Source organism: Cryptomeria japonica, chromosome 9 (genome assembly GCF_030272615.1).
Source record: "Cryptomeria japonica chromosome 9, Sugi_1.0, whole genome shotgun sequence".
Lineage (NCBI taxonomy): Eukaryota > Viridiplantae > Streptophyta > Pinopsida > Cupressales > Cupressaceae > Cryptomeria > Cryptomeria japonica.
The window spans coordinates 108,383,925-108,405,579 of record NC_081413.1 but is presented as its reverse complement, the minus strand read 5'-3'; the positions used below and the strand labels follow the sequence as shown (position 1 = coordinate 108,405,579).

The following is a 21,655-nucleotide window of genomic DNA, read 5'->3' as shown; positions in this document are numbered from 1 at the left end:
CATGACTTGTGCATATCCCCAATAGAGTTGCCATTTGTGTTGGTAGCTCAGATGGGGTAATCTCAACCAATATGATTATTCGATCTGTTCTAACCAGAGATTCTAGACAACTGTCCTAGTAGAGTCGACATTTTGTTGGTTCCCTAGAATGGGGTTTACACTGCAACAGAGGAAGAAACCAAGTTGAGCCATCAAATCGTGCATGGAGAAGCCAACTCCAACCATTTAGAATACTTAGGGACTTGGACCAACATATGACAAGGATTTTATGCTAATCCTTCTACACTTCGGGCTCTGCAAAACCCAAGAGGGTGATCCCTTAATGCACCTGCAAATCTCTGCACCACACTTTGCAAATGACATTAAAACAAAGTAGAAGATCTCATTCTTAGGAAGGCTCAACAAAGAGGGAGAATTCTACAGAGTGGTTGGCTCTCAGTGATCCTCGACCTGCTTTGGAGCATGAGATATTTTTGACAAGCAGCAACATACATAAAAATGAAAAGATGTCATGATATTCGTAGTTTACATAGAGTTGTCGATGAGTTATGAGTACAAAACTTTAATTGGATACATCTACAAGCCATGATCAGTGTCTTATCCATTGGGCGAATGAAATCTCTATACATAAGATGAAAATATAATAGATCTTTTGTCTAATAGCTATAGATCCAAGATAACACTGCCTTACAATATCTCTCATCTATATATCCCAACCCAAAATACTTATCTGAATCCATGTATAAGCCCTGTCAGTCTACAGTTTTGTTTAAGCATTTAGTTAACCCCTTAGGTCAAAACAAAAGACAAAAAATACATACACCATAACAATGGAATGAATGAGAAAACCCTTGATTCTACTCATTCAAAATATAACAGAGTTACACACTGGAGAAATGGATTTGAAATATGTTTTTATTCATTTAAAAACTATTTTCTGTTACAAATCATCTTACATATAACTCCTTCAATAACTTCATAAAAAATATGACACAAGACCCTTTGTAATTGACTTTTACAACCTGCTCATTTCACCTAGATTCAACGTACATGACCAAGGATTTGGACCCAAGACTTGTGACCAAATTTCTCAACCTTGTCTCATGGACTCGAATTCCCTTTTATAAACACAAGGGAGAAAACAAGCTTCAGGCTGGAGGACACACCTGCCACAAGCCTACAAGATCACTTGTGATTTTTCACAATCTACGAAAAATTGTCCATACCAGCACTTCATGATGAGGTAGAGCCAAAACTCCTAACTGCATTTTGGTAGAAATAAAACCTTTTGAGTCATGCCACTATCACCCTCGATGATCCCAGATGGACCGTGAGATGCACCTTGATTCTCTACAGAGCATTTCCCTTCCAGAAGAGGGTTTAGATCCTAGCAAGAAGTAAAGTTGCCCCTAAAATAGAGGAGGAGCTCCAAGCTTCAGGCCAAGGATCAGAGAAATTGAGAAAAGGGACTCCTAGAGGAACATAAAATAAAGGGAAGGTGTTGCAACTTCCATGTCGTCTCAAACATGACTGGCTGCTGCCTCCTCCCCAACCCTGTTCTTCTCCTGTTCCTCTGAGAGGCCCTTCCTAGAACCCTCTGCCAACCAGTGGCAGAGGAGATGTAGAGGATGTGTCATGCAGGGCTTGTTCTAATGAAAAATGGATTTCAAGCCTCCATTAACTATCCTCCCAACTTTAAAGGCTCCAAGTTAACTATAAGCATACTCACTCAAATAGAAATCTCATCTGGTATCATAGAGCTCACTGTAACCCCTTGCATGATATTTCTCAAAAATCATTCTCATCCTCTCAAAACCTTCCTAGAAGATAATAAGATTTATGTTCTTTTTATAAACTAAGAACACCACTGAGTTGTATTTATAATCAAAATTATCTTACTTGGCAGTTCTCATGCATGAAAAATCATCACTTCAATGCTTTCTACTCATCCTTCTCGCAAATGGACCTAAAACATCATATCCTTCAAATCTAGGACATTGTCAGATTCAAACTATCAATTTGTTGCCCTCTGACAAAGCTAATCATATGTATACAATTTTATTCTAATCACATTATTTTCCTGACTGCACAATTTCTATTTCAAAATTTCCTTTTTGGATATGAATTCCTTATCCTTTTGAAGTTTTCTCAGAGATAGTTTCTTGATTATTACCCTTCTTTGAGAATCCCTGACAGTATGCAACCTATGATCTTGTTGACAAGTCCCTGATCACTTCATTGCCAACTCATAAATCATCCTTATCCCTTTATGCCTCTGAAGAATCTCAATCACTCATTGTCATGGTGATAGAACTTACTGAAACAACTCCCTTAAATTATCAGCATTGCTTGCTAATTTACTTTGACCCACATAACAACCTTTAGAACGGGTCTTCTAAAAAATAGTTGACATTCACGTGTATCGACTTGTCTTGGTTCATCTTATACCGACAACCTCATTTCTTTCTGCCTTTATTTTCCTGCACGAGTGATGACAAACAATCTTAATCACCTCTATTTTGAAACATGTTCTATCTTTGTCGTAGATCTTGTCCAACATGGCACATCACGTGATCATCATCAATCAATATGATATTGACCTTCCCCTGTGGTGAAAAGGGTCCACAAAAGTCTGATCGTGCATCATCCAGTCATCTTCTAGCTCAATTCTGTTAGCGGCCCCACCTTTTCACCTTCTCAATCTACTTGGGATACACGACATCATCTCGTGAGGCCACGGTCCTTAACTTCCCTACATCTTCCTTCGCGAGACTGCGAAGGCCATCAGATCTGTTTGCTCTTTACTAGCCAATTGCAACAACCGCTTACATTAACTATTATCCTTCGTGCATCTTCTTGCTTGAGTTAAAACATCATTGTCTATTTGATGCACATGCAAAATTATGGAACCTTTCATTGTTCGATCATTAATCATAGAGACATTAGCCAAAAAAATTTAGTCAGACTTAGGGAAAATAAAAACTTGCTAAATTTTAAAGGGGGGCTCGACCATAAGAAATAACGCCTAGGAAAAAAGACCAAGTCCCCTCGATGATGAAAAAGACCCTCACGTCTAAGTGAAAAAAGGTAATAAAGAAACATGTTAGGCTTTGGGTTTTAACAAAAGACTTACCTAGAAACATAAACCCAAAACCCTAAACCTTGAGGGTAAGAACAGAGAGTATCATTAATTCAAAATGACTAAAATTTGATAGGGACATCAAAATTTTTGTAAATTCATTTTGAAGACTATCAGCACTCTCCATATTGGGCATGCACCAAACTTATTTCCCTGGAAAACACCAAGCCAAAGGGTTGGATTTGCCTTGGGGATCCAACCCTAAAGCTTGGACACCCATCTTAGGCTTGAGACATCTTTTAAAGAAAATATTGAAAATTTTTGAACTTTTTTGTTCGTGTTCTCCAGCAAGTTTGCACGTGTTTCAAAGCAAAAAAAAAACCACCATACAATCGTCAAGCTCTCTCTTAGCTTTCCAACCATATAATTTTTTTCAAATTTTGATAATGTTAAGGTCTTGATCCATAATTTCTTTTGTTAGTGTGTCTGTTTTTTTGTCAAAAACCAACATGTTGCATTTCGACCATAGAATTTAACTCGTTTATAAAATTTTGAAATAAATAATTTTTTTAGAAACTAGACTCCATTCTACACAATTTTAAAAAAAAATCTTATTTTTTATTAGTTTTCAAAAATGTTTTGGGGGAGAACACTCAAATTTCTATTTTTCAGGATGTGTCCACTTCGAAAATTCGTAAAAATTCAAATATTGATAAAAAAATTAGCCGAAGAGTCCAACATAAACTTCAAAGTCTTAACTACTTTCTCACTAGAGTGATCTGCAATTTTTTTTTAAAAAGTTGGCATTTTAGGGGTACCACATTTCGTGCTATGTTATATTTTTTTCTGAAAAAAAAGGACCAATAAATGTGGTGCCCCTTTTAGAAACCCTTAATCTCCACCATTTTTAAAATAAATTTGTAGTTTAGAAAGTATATTCAGAGCACTTCAACTTTTGTTCTTGTTATATCTTCAAATTTTGAGTGTACCTATCTTCAATTCCTCATTGAAGTTCAAACTTTGCTGATTTCAAAAAAAAGTGGCACTTTAAGACCCCTTTTTGGTCCCCCATCTTGGTGCACATACCCTATTATTTCTATCATATGTTGTTGTTGAATCACTTTAGAAACCATGACCTTATCTCTTTCCCGTTTTATCTATTACACTTTTTGGAGCATTCTATTATATCTAGGTTGTTGATCTTTCTAAGGACTAAGACAAAAGACCTATTCATTTGCACTAGGGCCTAATCTATAGGCTCTATTCCTTCCATTTGGCCTTATGTTCTCCTAGGAACATTATGGTGCTTGAAACCCCAGTTTCAAGCCCTCCACCTTATACTCCCATAATTGGCACTTCTGGATCTTGTAGAAAATAGCGTCTTTGCCAGCCTAAGGTTGTAACTACTGCTTCTCCTAAAACCCCCTCGGTCTCGGTGGTTACTACCGAGTTGTGTGTGTCAAAGGACCAAAAGCCCTTGGCTAGCAAGAGGAAGGGCAAAAGTACCACCCACCGCAAAATAATTATCATTCTTTAAGAGTTTAGTAAGGAGGAAGAGGAGATATGAGAGGGCAATAACAAAAATGAGGGTAGACAAAGGTCTAACAAGCTCGCCTCCCGTAGTTTTGGAAAAGGTAAGAAATTGAAACTTGTTGACAATGACTTGGAAGAGAAGGAGGAAGAGGAGAAGGGGAATGAGGAGGAGGAAGAGGAGATTATGGTGGATGGGGGGGTGATGTGGATATTAACCTTGAGAAATCGATTAATAATAACTTCACCCATGCTTCTGATGGTATGTGGGTCGAGCATTCGAACCTGACTAGTGATGTCAAAATAAAAAAAGGAGGAAGTCAAGGTGCTTATTGCTGGTGAAAGTTGCATAGGTTGACAAGCTACTGACAAGGAGCTGAAGGAGATGGACATTGAACTATGAGTCCTGAAGGCTAGGGTTACTGACCTTGAGAAAAATATGACCAACATTTCCAAGTTTAGTGTCTGGGTGATGCATAGTTTTGTGACCTCCCTTTGTCTTATGTAGGATACGGTTTTGGGCGACGTGGCTGAAGAGGAAGGTATCCACAAGGAGCTCTTCAAGTTCCTGAATGAAGATTGGAATAATGTGTTGAAATAGGTGGGCTATGGAGTTAAAAAATTTGGTCATGTGTAGTTTCATAGGGTTTAATTCCCCTGTACAATTTAGTTTTAGTTAGCTGATGTTTCGCTTATGGACTAGTTTTCCTTCAGGCTAGTGGTTTTTAGCTGCTTTCTTTCTACTATTTTTGGTATTTTTGCTGTAGAAATGCTGATGTTTAGATCTTGATGCCTTATGACTATAATTGTAAAAAAGACAGCACCCTCATTTTACTACTTTTAATATCAATCATACTATAAAAATATTTAAATTTACCATTTTTTTTTTACCCTATATTTAATACATCCTTCTATTGTTTATTCTCTTTTCAATTACTAAAATACAATACTTCTCAACATTCACAAACATTAATATCACCATCTTTATCATAACTTCACATCCAAAGTTAAAATAATTAACAATCAAGGAAAAGGAAGAGAAAAGAAAGAAAAATGGCTTTCACGTCCCCAAAAGAAAGATAATTTAACAAAGCGCGTAAAGATTATTCTTCCAAGAAATTCTGCACTTACGTCAAATTTTAAAACTGCCCTGCAAATTACATTGGATACTTTGCCTTCAAACGTGGAGACAGAGCTCGTGTCCTTTTCACAGACTGACTGAATCAACAATACATTTTAAAATAAAACAGCATACTTTCTCTAGCTTTTATATGGTTTGACAATTCATAATGAGTGGAGTGGAATTTTGCGTAAAGTTTGATTTGCCTTGCGAAAGTACGTTGGATATCATGAATCCCATCATCAATATTTAATCATTTTGTCCAAGTCTGCTAGAAAATTATATTCATTTTGGATTGACGGCGTCGTAATTATTGTTTGAAAGTTTTGGATTGATATCCCAAAGTTAATACGTCTCAAAAGTCTGTGCATGAAAAATGGTATAAAAGTTTATAATGTTGATTGATTTGACAGTGGGCTATGAAATATTCTTTGCTTCTCTGTAATTGAGGTAACGAGTCAAACTATGATTCTACTTTTGATGTTGTTCAAATAATAAAATTCACAGCACTGAGATTATTTATTAGCGTGGCATAGAAAAACGGTTCCGGGATTGCAATTTTGATTCATCAAAGGGAATTTGGAGGCCTTGTGTGGGCCATTCATTTACTTTAGTGAATGCTTTATAGCAGGCCTGGGTAAATGAGAATGCCAAAAAAATGAGAATCAAGGGGGGATAGATTTCAACTTGTCTTGATTTTAATAGTAAACACTGTGGTAAGACAAAGATCTATGTGACAATTGAATAATCAGGTTTTTAGATGTTAGGAAGGCTTGTAGGTGCATTTCTATCCAACTCATGTGATTGTGTCATTTAGGTGTGATTATAAAACTTTACTTACTTTTGAGTACGCATACATTTGAGAATGTTGTGGTGTTATTTCAGTCTAAGATTTGTGCTCCCATATTGGATAGCTAAAATGGCATTGTAGATGAAGATACCTCCACTAAAAATATTGTTGGATGATGAGCAAAATGTGATAATATAAGTCGAGATTGGGCTACATATCAACTTTTATAATGTTTGATCAAATTTCTAATTACAAAAAGTGATTACTTTCTTAAGGATAATGATCTAAGACAATATTTTTTATTATGCAACCGCAGATGAATAATAAGAATTGTATCCCAAGATTGTTAAACTTGATGAATTTTAAAAATGGAGGGCTAGATTGCATCTATGATGTTACTAGGTGGTAGATTTGTAGGTTTGATATACTCTAAGAAGATAAAAAAGTCATGGGAACCATACTAGTGATGTTTCAAATTGGAGAATATAACAAGACAAAGTGAGAGGTTCAAGATTTGAGGTTATTGAGTATGACAAAAGAGAAAAAGAGAGTCCTAGACTTGTGTCTTAATAATAGCCATGCAAAGTGGTGTCAACCATGAACATAAAAGTATGAAGTATGCATTTTTGTTGACAACATTTATCCCCACTACAAATCTAAATGACAAAACATGTGATAGTAGATTTATAATAAATATCATATTAATGATATATCTATCTATTTTTCTTGGCCTCCCTAACATTTTCCATTATATGGATACCCATGCCTTCACTTAAAACTTCTTTTTGACCCTTCAAATATTGAGATCACTTAAGCATTCTTAGGGTTACCCAAGGGACCTACACTAGCAAAATAAGAAACCCACCCTAGAAAAATGGGTGTCCTTGGTGTTGTAGATTGATACGTGAGAACTCTCAATTCTAATTATTTCCCCACCATTTTGAATTTTGAATACAAGATTAGTTGAGTCCTTTCTTAACCTATCCACTATTTCTCTTAAGTACTCCTAAATCATGATTTTGATTTTAGAGTCCTCCTAATCACGATTTTAATTATGATTTCTAACTTGTTTAAAATACATTATTTTTATTCCCAAATAGACTTTGGTCTTTAGTTCAATCCATCCATGAGATTTGGAATATGTTGCCACTCTTCATGTAGCTATTTGAGTAGGATATGTTGGTATTTTGGTATGGTTTTGTCATTGATGTCAACACCTACTAAAACACTAGCACTTTGGAGATCCAACAGCATTCACTAGCAAGCAAGTAACTATTGCACAGTTATTGGTATATGGTTCACCGGTAGGATATAATGACCACCGGCACTCAGAATTATGTGGAAGACACTTGGTGATGTCGAAGACATCATTTGGACATCTTGTCCTGGAGTTATGTTCATCGGTATATTCATATTTGCATATTTGCTTTTACCAGCAAATAGGTCCAAGGTTGCCTAGGGTTACACTAGCAGGTTTATCTTTTCCAGATCAGCATGGCATGCTATGGAGATGATTAATTATTGTTGTAAATGCATTAAGCCGACAGGTTTAATCAGTTATTGCATCAGATATTATATTGCTTGTAAAATGTTTTTATTGTAATATCTTGTAGAGCCGACCTACTAAAATTGGTCTTAGGTTGTGGTATAAATGTAAGATCTTATTTGTAAGATCAGATGTGGAATGCGAAAAAGAAGTGTGCGAAGGTATATGCGAGATTAACCAGAGCTATACACGAAGATATCATTTGAAGGTGAAGCTAGGTTTTTGTGAAAGCATATCAGCATTACACCGGTACTGAATCCAGCATATGAAGATGCTATCTTGTGCAGTACATTCTTATTAGATTTAACCATCCAACTATAGTCAGTGTGACTCCCTTTTTGTGATTGAGCAATGAGCTCTAGGCTATTGGCCTTTCTGCATGTGCAGACCCCATTTATGTACACTTACTATCTGCAGTCGTATCATCTAATTGTGGGTAAGGTTTCCCACCATGGTTTTTCCCCTTACAGGGTTTCCACGTACAAATATTGGTGTCATGTGTTGTGGATGAATTTGTGTTTATGTTTCATGCATTAATCTTTACCGGTATAGCAAATAACTATTAACACTATCTACCGACATACTTAACTAGTTTACCCGTATTAAGCATTAAGTTGTTTTTGGTTTGAATTTATTAGACAACTAATTCATTCCCCCCTCTCAATTGTCTCCGGGACCTAACAATTGGTATCAGAGCTTAGTCCTCTTTTTGCATAAGTTTAACAACTTGAGGAGATCCAATGTCTACTAATTATTTCAGGAGGACAGTCCTAAACTTGATGGAACCAACTATAGCATATGGAAGATCGGGATGGAGACACATCTGAATTGCATTGGTAAAGACATCTGGGAAGTTACAAGGAAAGGTTATACTGATGTTGTAGCTGGTCAGCCTAGTCCAATTACCTTAGGTAAAGATGGGGAGAATGTTTGCAAAGCAAGAGAAGCACTTTTGAGCACATTATCAGATCAACAAATCATGGGACTATTAGACAGGTCTACTGCTAAAGCTATTTGGGATCATTTGGAAACACTGAATGAAGGAGATTCCACAGTCAAAATTGCAAAACTTGAGAGCTTCTGACTCAGGTATGAACATCTGAAAATGGAAGAAGATGAAAGGATTTATGCTTTTATGGAAAGAGTAAATGAAATTGTTTTGGGTATTAAATGTTGTGGAGGAACCTTAAGTAAGGATGAAATTGTTTCAAAATTTTTAAGAGGATTTCCACCGGCATATAAAATGAAGGTTACTGCTATAAATGAGTTGAGAACAATGCCTAATACATCAGTAACTAGGGATACATTGATTGGAAAAATTTCAGCTTTTGAAATTGAGGAGTTTGGTCCTGTTACTACTATAAAGACAAATTTGGCCTTTAAAGCATCAACATCATCTGCTCCATCATTTGACAAATCAGATTGGAAAGCCTTTTATGCAAGAGAACTTGAAGAAACTAGGAAGGAGAATGAAGAGCTTGAAGAACTTGAAGCACTATTTGCAAGGAAAATGCCTAAAGGTCCAGTTGGACGTAAGTATGAAGGTAAAGCACCCTTTAAATGTTTTAACTACAATAAGATTGGTCATATGGCTTCGAGATGCCCTAATAGACATGCTAGACTAAGAGAAGAAGCTAGAAGAACATACAAGCCTAATCTTGAATATCAGAGATACAGATTTAAGAAGAACACAGACAAATCTTGTTACATTGCTGATGAAGGTGTGACTAATGATTTTGATGAGGATTGGATAGACAATGGATGGGTTTTTGTTGCTATAACAAAAGATCATCCGACACCTACTGTTCAACCTGTAGAACAAGCCCTAGCAACTAAAGTTGAAGTAAAGGATGAATGGATCATTGACTCAGGATGCTCACATCATATGACAGGAGAGAAAGGTAAATTCTTGAACTTTCAAGAATACAATGGAGGTTTAGTAAGATTTGGAGATGACATAGCCTATTCAATCAAAGGTAAGGGTACAATATCTCTTGATGGTAAGCATAATACTGACAATGTCTACTATTTTGAAGGATTAAAGCATAATCTTTTAAGTGTTGGTCAATTGGTTGAGAAAGGATTTCAGTTACAATTTAAGAATGGAAAATGCAAAATCATGAATAGAACTAGTTTAGAAATTGCAACTGGTAATTAGACTAGAGGTAATATCTTTCATTTGAATAATAGTGAAAACGCATGCTTGATTGCACATATAGATGAAAGTTGGTTATGGCATAAGAGACTCTGTCATGTAAACTTTGATTGCATGGTAAAGATCAGTACTTCTAAGGCAGTTAGAGATCTATCTAAAATTGTGAAACCTCAGAATACAATATGTAAGGAATGTCAATTTGGAAAACAAGTTAGAGCTAGTTTCAAAAGTATTCTAGAAAAATCCAATAATGCTCTTGATTTGATTCACACTAATTTATGTGGTCCAGCTAGAACTAAAAGCTTACAAGGTGATAGATATTTCATGCTAATTATTGATGATTATTCTAGAATGTGTTAGGTTACTTTTTTCAGAAAAAATCATAAGCACTTGGAAAGTTCAAACTATTCAAAGAAATGGTTGAAAATGAAACCGGTAAGAAAATCAAATGTTTAAGATCAGATCAAGGAGGAGAATTCACATCTAAGGACTTTAATACATTCTGTGAAGTGAATAGAATCAGAAGACAACTATCAGCACCTCGGACACCACAGCAGAATGGAGTTGTTGAAAGGAAAAATAGAACTATCTTGGATGCAACAAGAAGTATGTTATCAGAAGAAAATCTACCACATGTGTATTGGAGAGAAGCAGTTAGCACAATGGTCTATACATTCAACAAAGTCCACATCAAAGGTGAAATTGGTAAGACCCCTCATGAACTATGGTTTGGTAATACTCCTACTCTTAAGTATTTCAGAACTTTTGGAAGTAAATGTTATATCAGAAGAGATGAGTATATTGGCAAATTTGATCCTAGAAGTGAATATTTCTTGGTTATTCATCTAAGAGCAAGGCATATAGATGTTTTAACAAGAGATTGCAGAAAATTGTTGAGAGTACAAATGTAAAGATTGATGAACAATTCAGAGGAACTTCAAGGTATATAGACTTTGAACCGGTAACAGAAATTGTGACAAATGAAGATCCAATTACCCTGGTACTATCAGAGGATTCCATAGTAATTGAAGAACAATAGCAAACTAAGACACCCTGGTATGTAAGATTGAATCATTCTGAAGATCAGATAATTGGAAACAAATTTAAAGGAGTTATGACAAGAGGAAGATTGGCAAATGAAGAGGTATGTCTTATTTCTCAAATTGAACCATCATCTGTTAATGAGGCATGTGAAGATAAATTTTGGATTAAAGCTATGGAAGAAGAATTAGAACAAATTGAGAAAAATAACACTTGGACATTAGTTCCTCGGCCTAAAGATAAATATGTAATTGGAACCAAATGGGTATTTAGAAACAAACTTAATGAAGATGGTAAGGTTGTCAGAAATAAAGCAAGACTAGCATGTAAGGGATATTCTCAAAAGGAAGAAGTTGATTACAATGAAACCTTTGCACCGGTAGCTAGAATTGAGGCAGTCAAATTATTCTTGGCTTTTGTAGCTCACAAGAACTACAAAGTTTATCAAATGGATATTAAATGTGCATTCTTGAATGGAGATCTTGAAGAGGAAGTCTATATTGAACAACCTGATGGATTTTGTTTGACAAATGACAATGATATGGTTTGTAGGTTAAGAAAAGCTCTGTATGGACTAAAACAAGCTCCAAGAGCTTGGTATGCAAGATTGGATAAATACCTTTTGAAGATTGGTTTTACTAAAGGAAATGCAGACAACAATTTATATTACAAAATAACTAATGATGACATCTTGATTATAGAAGTATTTGTTGATGATATAATCTTTGGAGGAGAAGATGGATTATGTAAAGAATTTTCTATTAAAATGCAGCAAGAATTTGAAATGTCTATGATTGGAGAAATAAAATTCTTTTTAGGATTGCAGATTTCACAGACTGTCAAAGGTATATTTTTGAGTCAATCCAAATACTTGAAAGAATTGCTAAAGAAATTTGGGATGGAGAACTCTAAACCGATAAGCACACCTATGACTACAAATGACAAATTATCTCAAAGGGATGAATCTACACCTTTTAATCCAACTAGATACAAATCTGTGATAGGAGGTTTACTGTATTTGACACAAACCAGACCTGATATTATGAATGCAGTATGTATTGTTTCTAGATTTCAAAGTAATCCTAGAGAAAATCATGAATCAACAGTAAAAAGGATTTTCTGGTACTCACAAGGCACTGCAAATCTTGGATTATGGTATCCTAGAGATGAAAATTTTGATCTATGTGCATACACAGATGCAAATTGGGCAGGAGATGTGGATGATATAAAAAGCACCACCGGCGGAGCATTCTTTCTTGGAAACAGAACAATTTCTTGGTTGAGTAAGAAACAGAGTTGTACATCTTTATCAATAGCAGAATCAGAATCTGTTGCAGTAGCAACTAATTGTACACAGGTACTATGGCTTAAGCAAATGTTGAAAGACATAAAGGTAAAATGCAAGGAACCTATTACTATATATTGTGATAACATAGCAGCAATTGATATATCTAAGAATCTGGTATTACATTCTAAAACAAAACATGTTTCTATCAAACTGAATTTTCTAAGGGAAAAAGTTGAAGAAAAGGAGATAAAACTGGTTTATGTGAATACTAAAGAACAACTTGCAGATATTTTCACAAAACCTTTGCCTAAAGAGACTTTTGAATATCTCATAGATCAGCTCGGAGTCATACCACCACTGGTAGAGACTTAGACAGTTGATGATTGTCATCAATTGGTAGAATTAACAGACAAATCTTTTACTCTGGTCTTTGATGAGGAAGCTACTTCTCAGGGGGAGTAGTTGGTATATTGAATTGATTGATATTTTGTATATGACCTTGGTTTTATTATAACTTTGACATTTGATGTCAAAGGGAGAGAGATATCTATGGAAAAACACATTATCTTTTAAAGAACTTTGGATAACACATGTTGCTCCTAGGGGGAGAGATTGTTGTTTGAGAGAGACTATTACTCTTTGTATTCTGGTTATGATCTTTTTGGAGATTGTTGGTTTTTGGCATTTCTATTTTGGCACTTTGATGGTTTTTCCATCTTGTGTTGCTATCAATACCAAAGGGGGAGATTGTTGGTATTTTGGTATGGTTTTGTCATTGATGTCAACACCTACTAAAACACTAGCACTTTGGAGATCCAACAGCATTCACCGGCAAGCAAGTAACTATTGCACAGTTACTGGTATATGGTTCATCGATAGGATATAATGACCACTGGCACTCAGAATTATGTGGAAGACACTTGGTGATGTCGAAGACATCGTTTGGACATCTTGTCCTAGAGTTATTTTCATTGGTATATTCATATTTGCATATTTGCTTTTACTGACAAATAGGTCCAGGGTTACCTAGGGTTACACCGACAGGTTTATCTTTTCCAGATCAACATGACACACTATGGAGATGATTAATTATTGTTGTAAATGTATTAATCTGACATGTTTAATCGGTTATTGCATCAGATATTATATTGTTTGTAAAATATTTTTATTGTAATATCTTGTAGAGCTGACCTACTAAAATTGGTCTTAGGTTATGGTATAAATGTAAGATCTTATTTGTAAGATCGGATGTGGAATGCAAAAAAGAGGTGTGTGAAGGTATATGTGAGATTAAGCAGAGCTATACACGAAGATATCATTTGAAGGTGAAGCTAGGTTTTTGTGAAAGCATATCAGCATTACACCGGTACTGAATCCAGCATATGAAGATGTTATCTTGTGCAGTACATTCTTATTAGATTTAACCATCCAACTGTAGTCAGTGTGACTCCCTTTTTGTGATTGAGCAGTGAGCTCTAGGCTGTTGGCCTTTCTGCATGTGCAGACCCCATTTATGTACACTTACTATCTGCAGTAGTATCATCTGATTGTGGGTAAGGTTTCCCACTATGGTTTTTCCCCTTACAGGGTTTCCACGTACAAATATTGGTGTCTTGCGTTGTGGATGACTTTGTGTTTATGTTTCATGCATTAATATTTACCAGTATAGCAAATAAGGGTTAACACTGTCTACCGGCATACTTAACTGGTTTAGCGGTATTAATCATTAAGTTGTTTTTGGTTTGAATTTATTAGACAACTGATTCACCCCCCCTCTTAGTTGTCTCCGGGACCTAACAGGATAGCTAGTCAATTCAAAGGAATATAGGCCAATTTATCTAAGTTTCTAGTAGCATACATACTCTCGAGAAGCCTTGATGGTTTCTTCTTAAATTGAAGACTCAAAGCTTCCATTGTTGTAGTACATCACTCTATCATTTTTTCTTTAAGCTTAGTTCCTTACTTTTATTATTATTCCAACAATTAGAACACCCAAAGTTAGATAGGAGTACACAAATTGAGTCTGTGAAGACTAATATGCCACATCGTCACCAAGCATTATGTCTACTAACTTCTAGGTGTGAGGTGTTAATTTTTTAATTATTTTGAAATTTTAGTTTCAATTTCTTTGAAAAGTGTTAGATTAGAATTGCAAATATATTAATTAGTTCCAATCTTGCCAAAATCAATAAGATTCTATCACTAAATTAAGGATTGGAAATAGCTTTAAATGGAATGTATTTATTTTTTTTACATTAGATAGCTTAAATTATATTGTAGACTTTGTTTCAATTTAGCATAGTAACTTCAAATTATTTAAAAAATCCTTCGATAACAAGAGAAGGCAACAAGATTAAAATCCGTCGCTAATAAGCTAAAGGCAATCCACACATCAAATCAACCAAAACCAACAATAACTTGAAATAATTTGCATTTAGAACCATTTAATTATATTGGTTAATTAAATCACATTTCCATTTGGAATAATTGTAATAATATTAAATAATTATTTATTTCTTGCATTTAGATTAAAGAACTTAAACTATAAATTTTCACTTAGGAAAACACCTAGAAATCAAAGGTATTTGCTAACACATCCAAGAAAATCAACAAAACAAACACAATCATAAAACACAAAGAAAAAGAAATACATATTCATTCTCTCTCCATCATTGACTCATGCATCTTGGGGTCATAAAGAATTACTAAAGTGTTATCCAAGACAATCAACAAAACAAACACAAACAAAAAGACATACATCTTCACTCTCTCTCCATCATTGACTCATGCATCTTGGGGTCATAAAGAATTAGGTAAAGTGTCTTTTAAATGAGTTTACAATCACTCAACCAAACCAATAATCTTTCAACCCAAAATGCATTCATGAACACACTATTATATTTTAATAGTTTCAATAAAAAAACAAGAAGAGAGGAACATGAGAAATAGATCTACTTCAAGAATCAGTTGAGATTTAAATCCATTTTATAAACACTTTTCTTGCTAACAATTAATAGAATCTAGAATTAATTCATGCCAAAAATACACCCATTCAGAGTAAAATTATTATAAGTTCTACTTCTTCAAAGGTTTACTAGGAAATGCCCAGAAATTCCAATGAGAACTTCATACCTCAACATTGTTATCTTACATGAAGACACTCCTTCCTCATGAAGTCAATGGTCAGTTGACATCACTCGCACTATATCATTGACACTCACAAGACTCACCTTTCTTGCAAAGAGAGCAATCCTTCAAACATTCCCTCACTCCATTAGCTTTTTCCACGTGAATAGGAGTGATGTAACATCATATAAGCTATTTTAGGTCAAACTCATACACATTCACAGTAAATAGACTTGGAACGACATGGTGCTATGATATTGCCTATCTAATGATGGCCCTTAGGAGTGATGTAACATCATGTAAGATATTCTAGGTCAAACTCATACACATTCATAGTAAATAGACTTGGAACGACATGGTGCTATGATATTGCCTATCTAATGATGCCCCTTAGGAGTGATGTAACATCATGTAAGCTATTTTAGGTCAAACTCATACACATTCATAGTAAATAGACTTGGAACGACACGGTGCTATGATATTGCCTATCTAATGATGGCCCTTAGGAGTGATGTAACATCATGTAAGATATTTTAGGTCAAAGTCATACACATTCATAGTAAATAGACTTGGAACGACATGGTGCTATGATATTGCCTATCTAATGATGCCCCTTAGGAGCGATGTAACATCATGTAAGCTATTTTAGGTCAAACTCATACACATTCATAGTAAATAGACTTGGAACGACATGGTGCTATGATATTGCCTATCTAATGATGCCCCTTAAATGAGACTACATCTAAGGTTGTATTTTGACTATTATCCCTTCTTGAAAAGTAATGGTCACTATTGCATTAGTGTTGAGTTAAATAACCAACACAAATTGTTACTATAAGTTGTTCTAATTGACTTGAATAAATGTACATTTATTAATATATTAATAAAAATAAATTATACCCTAGCTCAAACAATTGATAAAGTTGTGTTAAGGCTTTGGGTTCTTCAGGTCCAAGGTTCAACTCTCCCTAACTGGGTTTACTTGGCTATTGGCTTGATTGGACTAGGTTTGCAGCCTGAGGCAGTTATAAGAAAGGGCTATTTGTATCTTAAGTTAAAACTCTAGGTTGCTGGATTGCTCCTACCAATAATTATTGAAAAAATAAATTATTGTTTAAAAATACACCTTTAACTTAATTTTTTTATTAAAAAAGCTAACAGTTTAAAAAAAAAACAATTTACTAAAATTTATACAGCATAGGGGTTATAGAGCATAGGCTAGAGGGAGCTTGATCTGTACCAATTTGAATTTTTCTGGAATTGATGTCACACTGGACAGAACGTGTCAACAATCTGTGCGTAAAAAATTGTGTAAGGGTTGTGATATGACAGTTGTGTGAGGACAAGCCGCAAGAATATTCGTTGACACAAAGCTCAGTTTTTTAATATTATAAACATTGTGGTTTACAGGAGGATTCAGCCATTTCTTCACTACGGTAACTTACCCTAAAAGAGTACAAGGGAGAAAAAGTCGTTTTAAGATTTAATCTGTAGCCCTAGAACAACATTCACCTGTACCCCACGTTTTGTTCTTCCCCATGCTTTGAATTATTCAGAAGGCTATGAGAATAAGACTCTATTTCTTTCTCCTACTCGTTTAATATATGTAATATGCAGATCTGAAGTCAAATTCTCTTCCTAATCAACAATTTTTTAATTGTTCATACCGTTGACTGTGTGCATTTCAATCTTCCAAGACTTCAATGGAAACATAATCATATTGAGTTTTTACCGGGACTTTGGTCTCTGGATCTTAAGAAACCAAGTCTCTTATAAACACTGTGAGAGATGAGGAGCATACACATTATAGACGTTTCATTGGATTCTTCTAGAAGTTGCTCCAGCTATGGAAATTTGAGGCCTTGTGGACCATTCAGATTATGCAATCTCTTTTCTAATTTGTTTAAGATTTGGACCAGGTCCTACTTGAACAGTATTGTAGAGTCAGTCGACAAGACTACTAATAGACAGAAGTGGGTAATGAGAGGATGGTACAACAATCATTGCAATAGGGCAGGGTGTGTCTTTTCCAAGATTTTTTGTGGTTTTAAGAGAAGCCCATTTTATACCCTCGTAAGATCTCCTATCAGCTTATTGTTCAGACTGATCAGTTGTGAGATATTGCTGTAAGAATGGGCAGAGCACCATGCTGTGATAAAGCTACTGTGAAGAAAGGGCCATGGTCTCCTGAAGAAGACTCTAAACTCAAGGCCTATATAGACCAGAATGGCACTGGAGGCAATTGGATTGCTCTGCCCCAGAAAGTTGGTAGGTAGTGCAGTTTATGCAAGAAATCAAACTAGGCAGCATGTAGTTTTGTTGCTTTCTGAGATTGTTTCCCAGGGATTACAAGTTTGTAGAAGTTTAGTTCAAAAGTGCACAGAGAAAACCTGTTTTTTATTTAGGGTTTTAGATGCTGTTAAGGTTTCAATCGTTTTGTTTATCTTGTGCACTTTATGAACTGTGAAATTCATGATTATCATCAGTATGCTAGGTGGAAATTCAGGTTTTTAAGGATTGTATGATGGATTTTCTAATATATGATTTAGGGATTTAGGTTTTGTAAGCGTTTTGTATCAGATCTAAGTTTTCATATCATGTCAAGTAGATCTTAGTTGTTTTACTGAAAATCTTGTGTTTATCACAATGTTTGGTCTTCTGCTGATTTATTTTGCTTAGTCAGTATCTCTGTTATATTAGGATTTCTATTTCTTGGTCTAGATAAAATTTCAAGATCTACTGTTCAATGGTGTTGTGTGTGCCTGTGTTTTTTCACCATTATGCTAGGTCTAGATTGGAGAGAATATAATCTTTTATTTTCTGTTTCTGTCATTTTTTCCCTTAAAGTAAAAAACTTTTGGAGGGTTCGTTGTAGTGATGTCTATGTTCATTGGCTCAGGCTTGAAAAGGTGTGGAAAGAGCTGCAGACTTAGATGGCTTAATTACTTGAGACCCAATATAAAGCATGGAGAATTCTCTGAAGAAGAAGATGACATAATTTGTAGCCTCTACAATAGTATTGGAAGCAGGTATGGGGTAGATATACTCTTACCAAATTGGAAATAGTCCAATATTATTCATTGAATTTGTGGTGTAGTACAGCAATTATAAAAGATCTAAGACTTTTTCTTTCATGTAGATGGTCTGTCATTGCAGCTCAGTTGCCAGGAAGAACTGATAATGATATAAAGAACTACTGGAACACAAAACTCAAAAAGAAACTGCTTGGAAAACGCAAGGATCAACACAAACGTCATTTAGCAGCAGCAGCAGAAGCAAGACAAAAGGAAGTGAATGACCTTAGAAGGTATGTTCTATCAGAGACCAACATAGAGCCATATGGGTATGAAACACAAACTACAGCACAAGTAGATGAGCATACAAACATAAAAATGAATTGCCCATATGTTGATTTCGACCCTGAAATAGTCTCCCAGCTGTTTGAACAAGCCAATTGTTCACGAGCATACACAATTTCTGATACCCGCCCAATTTCACAATCAGCTACATTTCAGCTCAATCTTCAGCAAGCCTTTGATGATCAAATGTCTCAGTTTGATAAAGATACTTCTGTTAGAATGCTCATAGATAGGCTTGAGGCTACCCTTATTGGCATGTCAAACAACATGAATATGAGCAGCACCTCCCAAATGGAAGCATCCAACTGCATTAGTAATAGTAATAGCAGTGCCTCCCAAACACAAGATTCTACTGTGGGAGTAGAAGCCCAGATTTCATATCAGACAGCAGCTGCTACCGCACATGAATATACAACATGGATTGAAGATCATGTTAAATTAGAATGTCCAATGGTGTTGGATGCAGATTTGTCTGAGATTGTTAATTTACCACTTTTTCCTCCTATAAGTTGTGGAAGCTCTCCTGATGTAAACTATGAGTCAGGGTGTATGAATACTATAAATGCTCAGAGTAATATGAATTTGCACATGGAAGCCGATGAAGTCTCAATGTACTGGAATGATCTACTGAACTGTACTAAAACCAATGGCTTTATTCTCTGAGCATAGCGAAGACAATTATGGATATGGCCCATTTTGGATCGACAGCTCTCCAATCATTTGTTCATGACTCTGTCATCTCGCAGAGAATGCTCTGAAAGAAATCTTTTGTAGACAAGACATATAATTCTTGGTCACCAAAGAAACAAACCAACATTTAGGATGGTTATGGAGATGGTGAATAATGTTGGATGAGTGTTCTATGTTTAATAGTTAAAGGAGAGGTTATTTTTATTTTTTCAAATTTTAATGTTTTGTACATATTTATTTTTTAATATTCATATATCATATATATAAGATTGCTCATAATAAATCTATTAATATGATATGGTAATAAACTGTTAAAAGATTTCAAAAGAGAATATTGGAAAAAAATCATTGAATCTTTTCAAAACATATTTTCCTTTTCATAGTCTGATTTTATATATAGATAAAGTGGTTGAATCAAAAAGAAGAATTAAAAACTTCTGTGTATATCACTTCCCCTTTTCTTAGTTATTGAAGGTGTATTACCATGTACATAACAAAAGAATAATTCTAAAATGGTTATGAAATGCTGGAATAAGGAAATCTAATGAGCTCATTGTTAAAGAAGAGAAACTTTATATTTGTAATGATGAGGTAGAAAGAGGTTATATAGTGGGTATGCTGATCACAACGTATTGGCTGACTAATAGATAAGATATTTATATGTTAAACAATATATGTTTTGTGATCGGTAACATGCACGCACTAACTATGCAGTTGCAGCAATGGGAAACTATCCAAGTTATTGGATAGATATCACATCGCTTGGTATAAGAAAGAGAATGAGTGGTATTGTCTGACTACAAGTTTATCGAGGGAGGCATGAGCTCTGATTGTGGGCTTAGCACTATACTAAAATATATTTTGGGTATCTCTTTTCCTTAAATCGACAAAACTTAAATCTTTAAGAAAACGAGGTGACTAAATTGATAGATGGGCATTTTAAGTTTTGAACTAGCAATTACAATTTTGTATTGTAAATACATGTAGGTCTAACTTTTTAAGAAATTTGATTTTAGTATTTAACAAATTATATTTGTGTGGAGGAGAGATACTTGTTATAGTATTATTGTTTTTTAAGTTATGTGGTAATATATGTTGATGTTTTTGATTAATAAAGCAGTGAGAACAAGGGCACTGGTTCTTTATATAGCAAAACTATTAAAAATTATAGCGCGGAAACAATATTATAACAACAATTAACAACAATTATCAACAAAAAGGAACCAAGTCTTTAGAAATTAGAAACAACAGCAAAAAACAAAAAACAAACTACAGGGGTGCCTTGTGCACTCCAGTGACATCCATAGCATTGTTCCATTCATTTGACAGGAACTTGTAGAGGTCCCTAGCCTCCTGCTTGTCCTCCTCAGTGTTTGCATAGCGTTCCCTCAACAGAGAGAGGGTGAGCGCAGAGTTATGTAAAACCTGCACATGGAATTTGTTAAGGTCTGCCATTTGGGCTTCCCAAGCCTCCATCTTGTTCTTGAGTCGGTTGGCATCCTCCTTGATAGTCTGCAGATCAAGCACAAGGCCGAGGTTTTCAATTCTCCACGTGATGTCCAACACATCCATGCTCGGCTTTTCCATTTGTTGGAGAGTAGGGACCTCCTGAGGGTTCTCAGCAGCCATGTCATCCGTAGTTTCTTTGGTCTCTTTGGACACACCACCAGCAAGGGAGTTATCACTATCATTAACCAGACCCATCAGAGGGATAGAATGCATCACTTGTTCAGTCATTTTTAAATTCGGATCCAAATTACAAGATTTCAGGGCTTTGCTATCAAATATTTCCACACCCATAAGACCCTCAACGTTCGTGTTCCTAGGGGTTGTATCCTTAACATCAATGAGGTCCTGGGTTTTTATTTCAGAGATACTCATGTCAACGGCACCAACAGTGGTCGGAACCATGGGGTCCCTAGTCACATTCA

The 21,655-nt window shown here is 35.2% G+C and overlaps 1 protein-coding gene across 1 annotated transcript; it reads left to right on the top strand.

Annotated features, from left to right (window-relative positions):
- The first annotated feature begins 17,418 nt into the window (after positions 1 to 17,418).
- LOC131062744 (transcription factor RAX3) lies at positions 17,419 to 19,932 on the top strand. The gene is made up of 3 exons (XM_057996466.2): positions 17,419 to 17,943; positions 18,575 to 18,704; positions 18,815 to 19,932. Exons 1-3 carry the CDS (start codon positions 17,808 to 17,810, stop codon positions 19,695 to 19,697), a joined length of 1,149 nt encoding a protein of 382 aa, XP_057852449.1. The 5' UTR covers positions 17,419 to 17,807; the 3' UTR covers positions 19,698 to 19,932.
- The last annotated feature ends 1,723 nt before the right edge of the window (positions 19,933 to 21,655 follow it).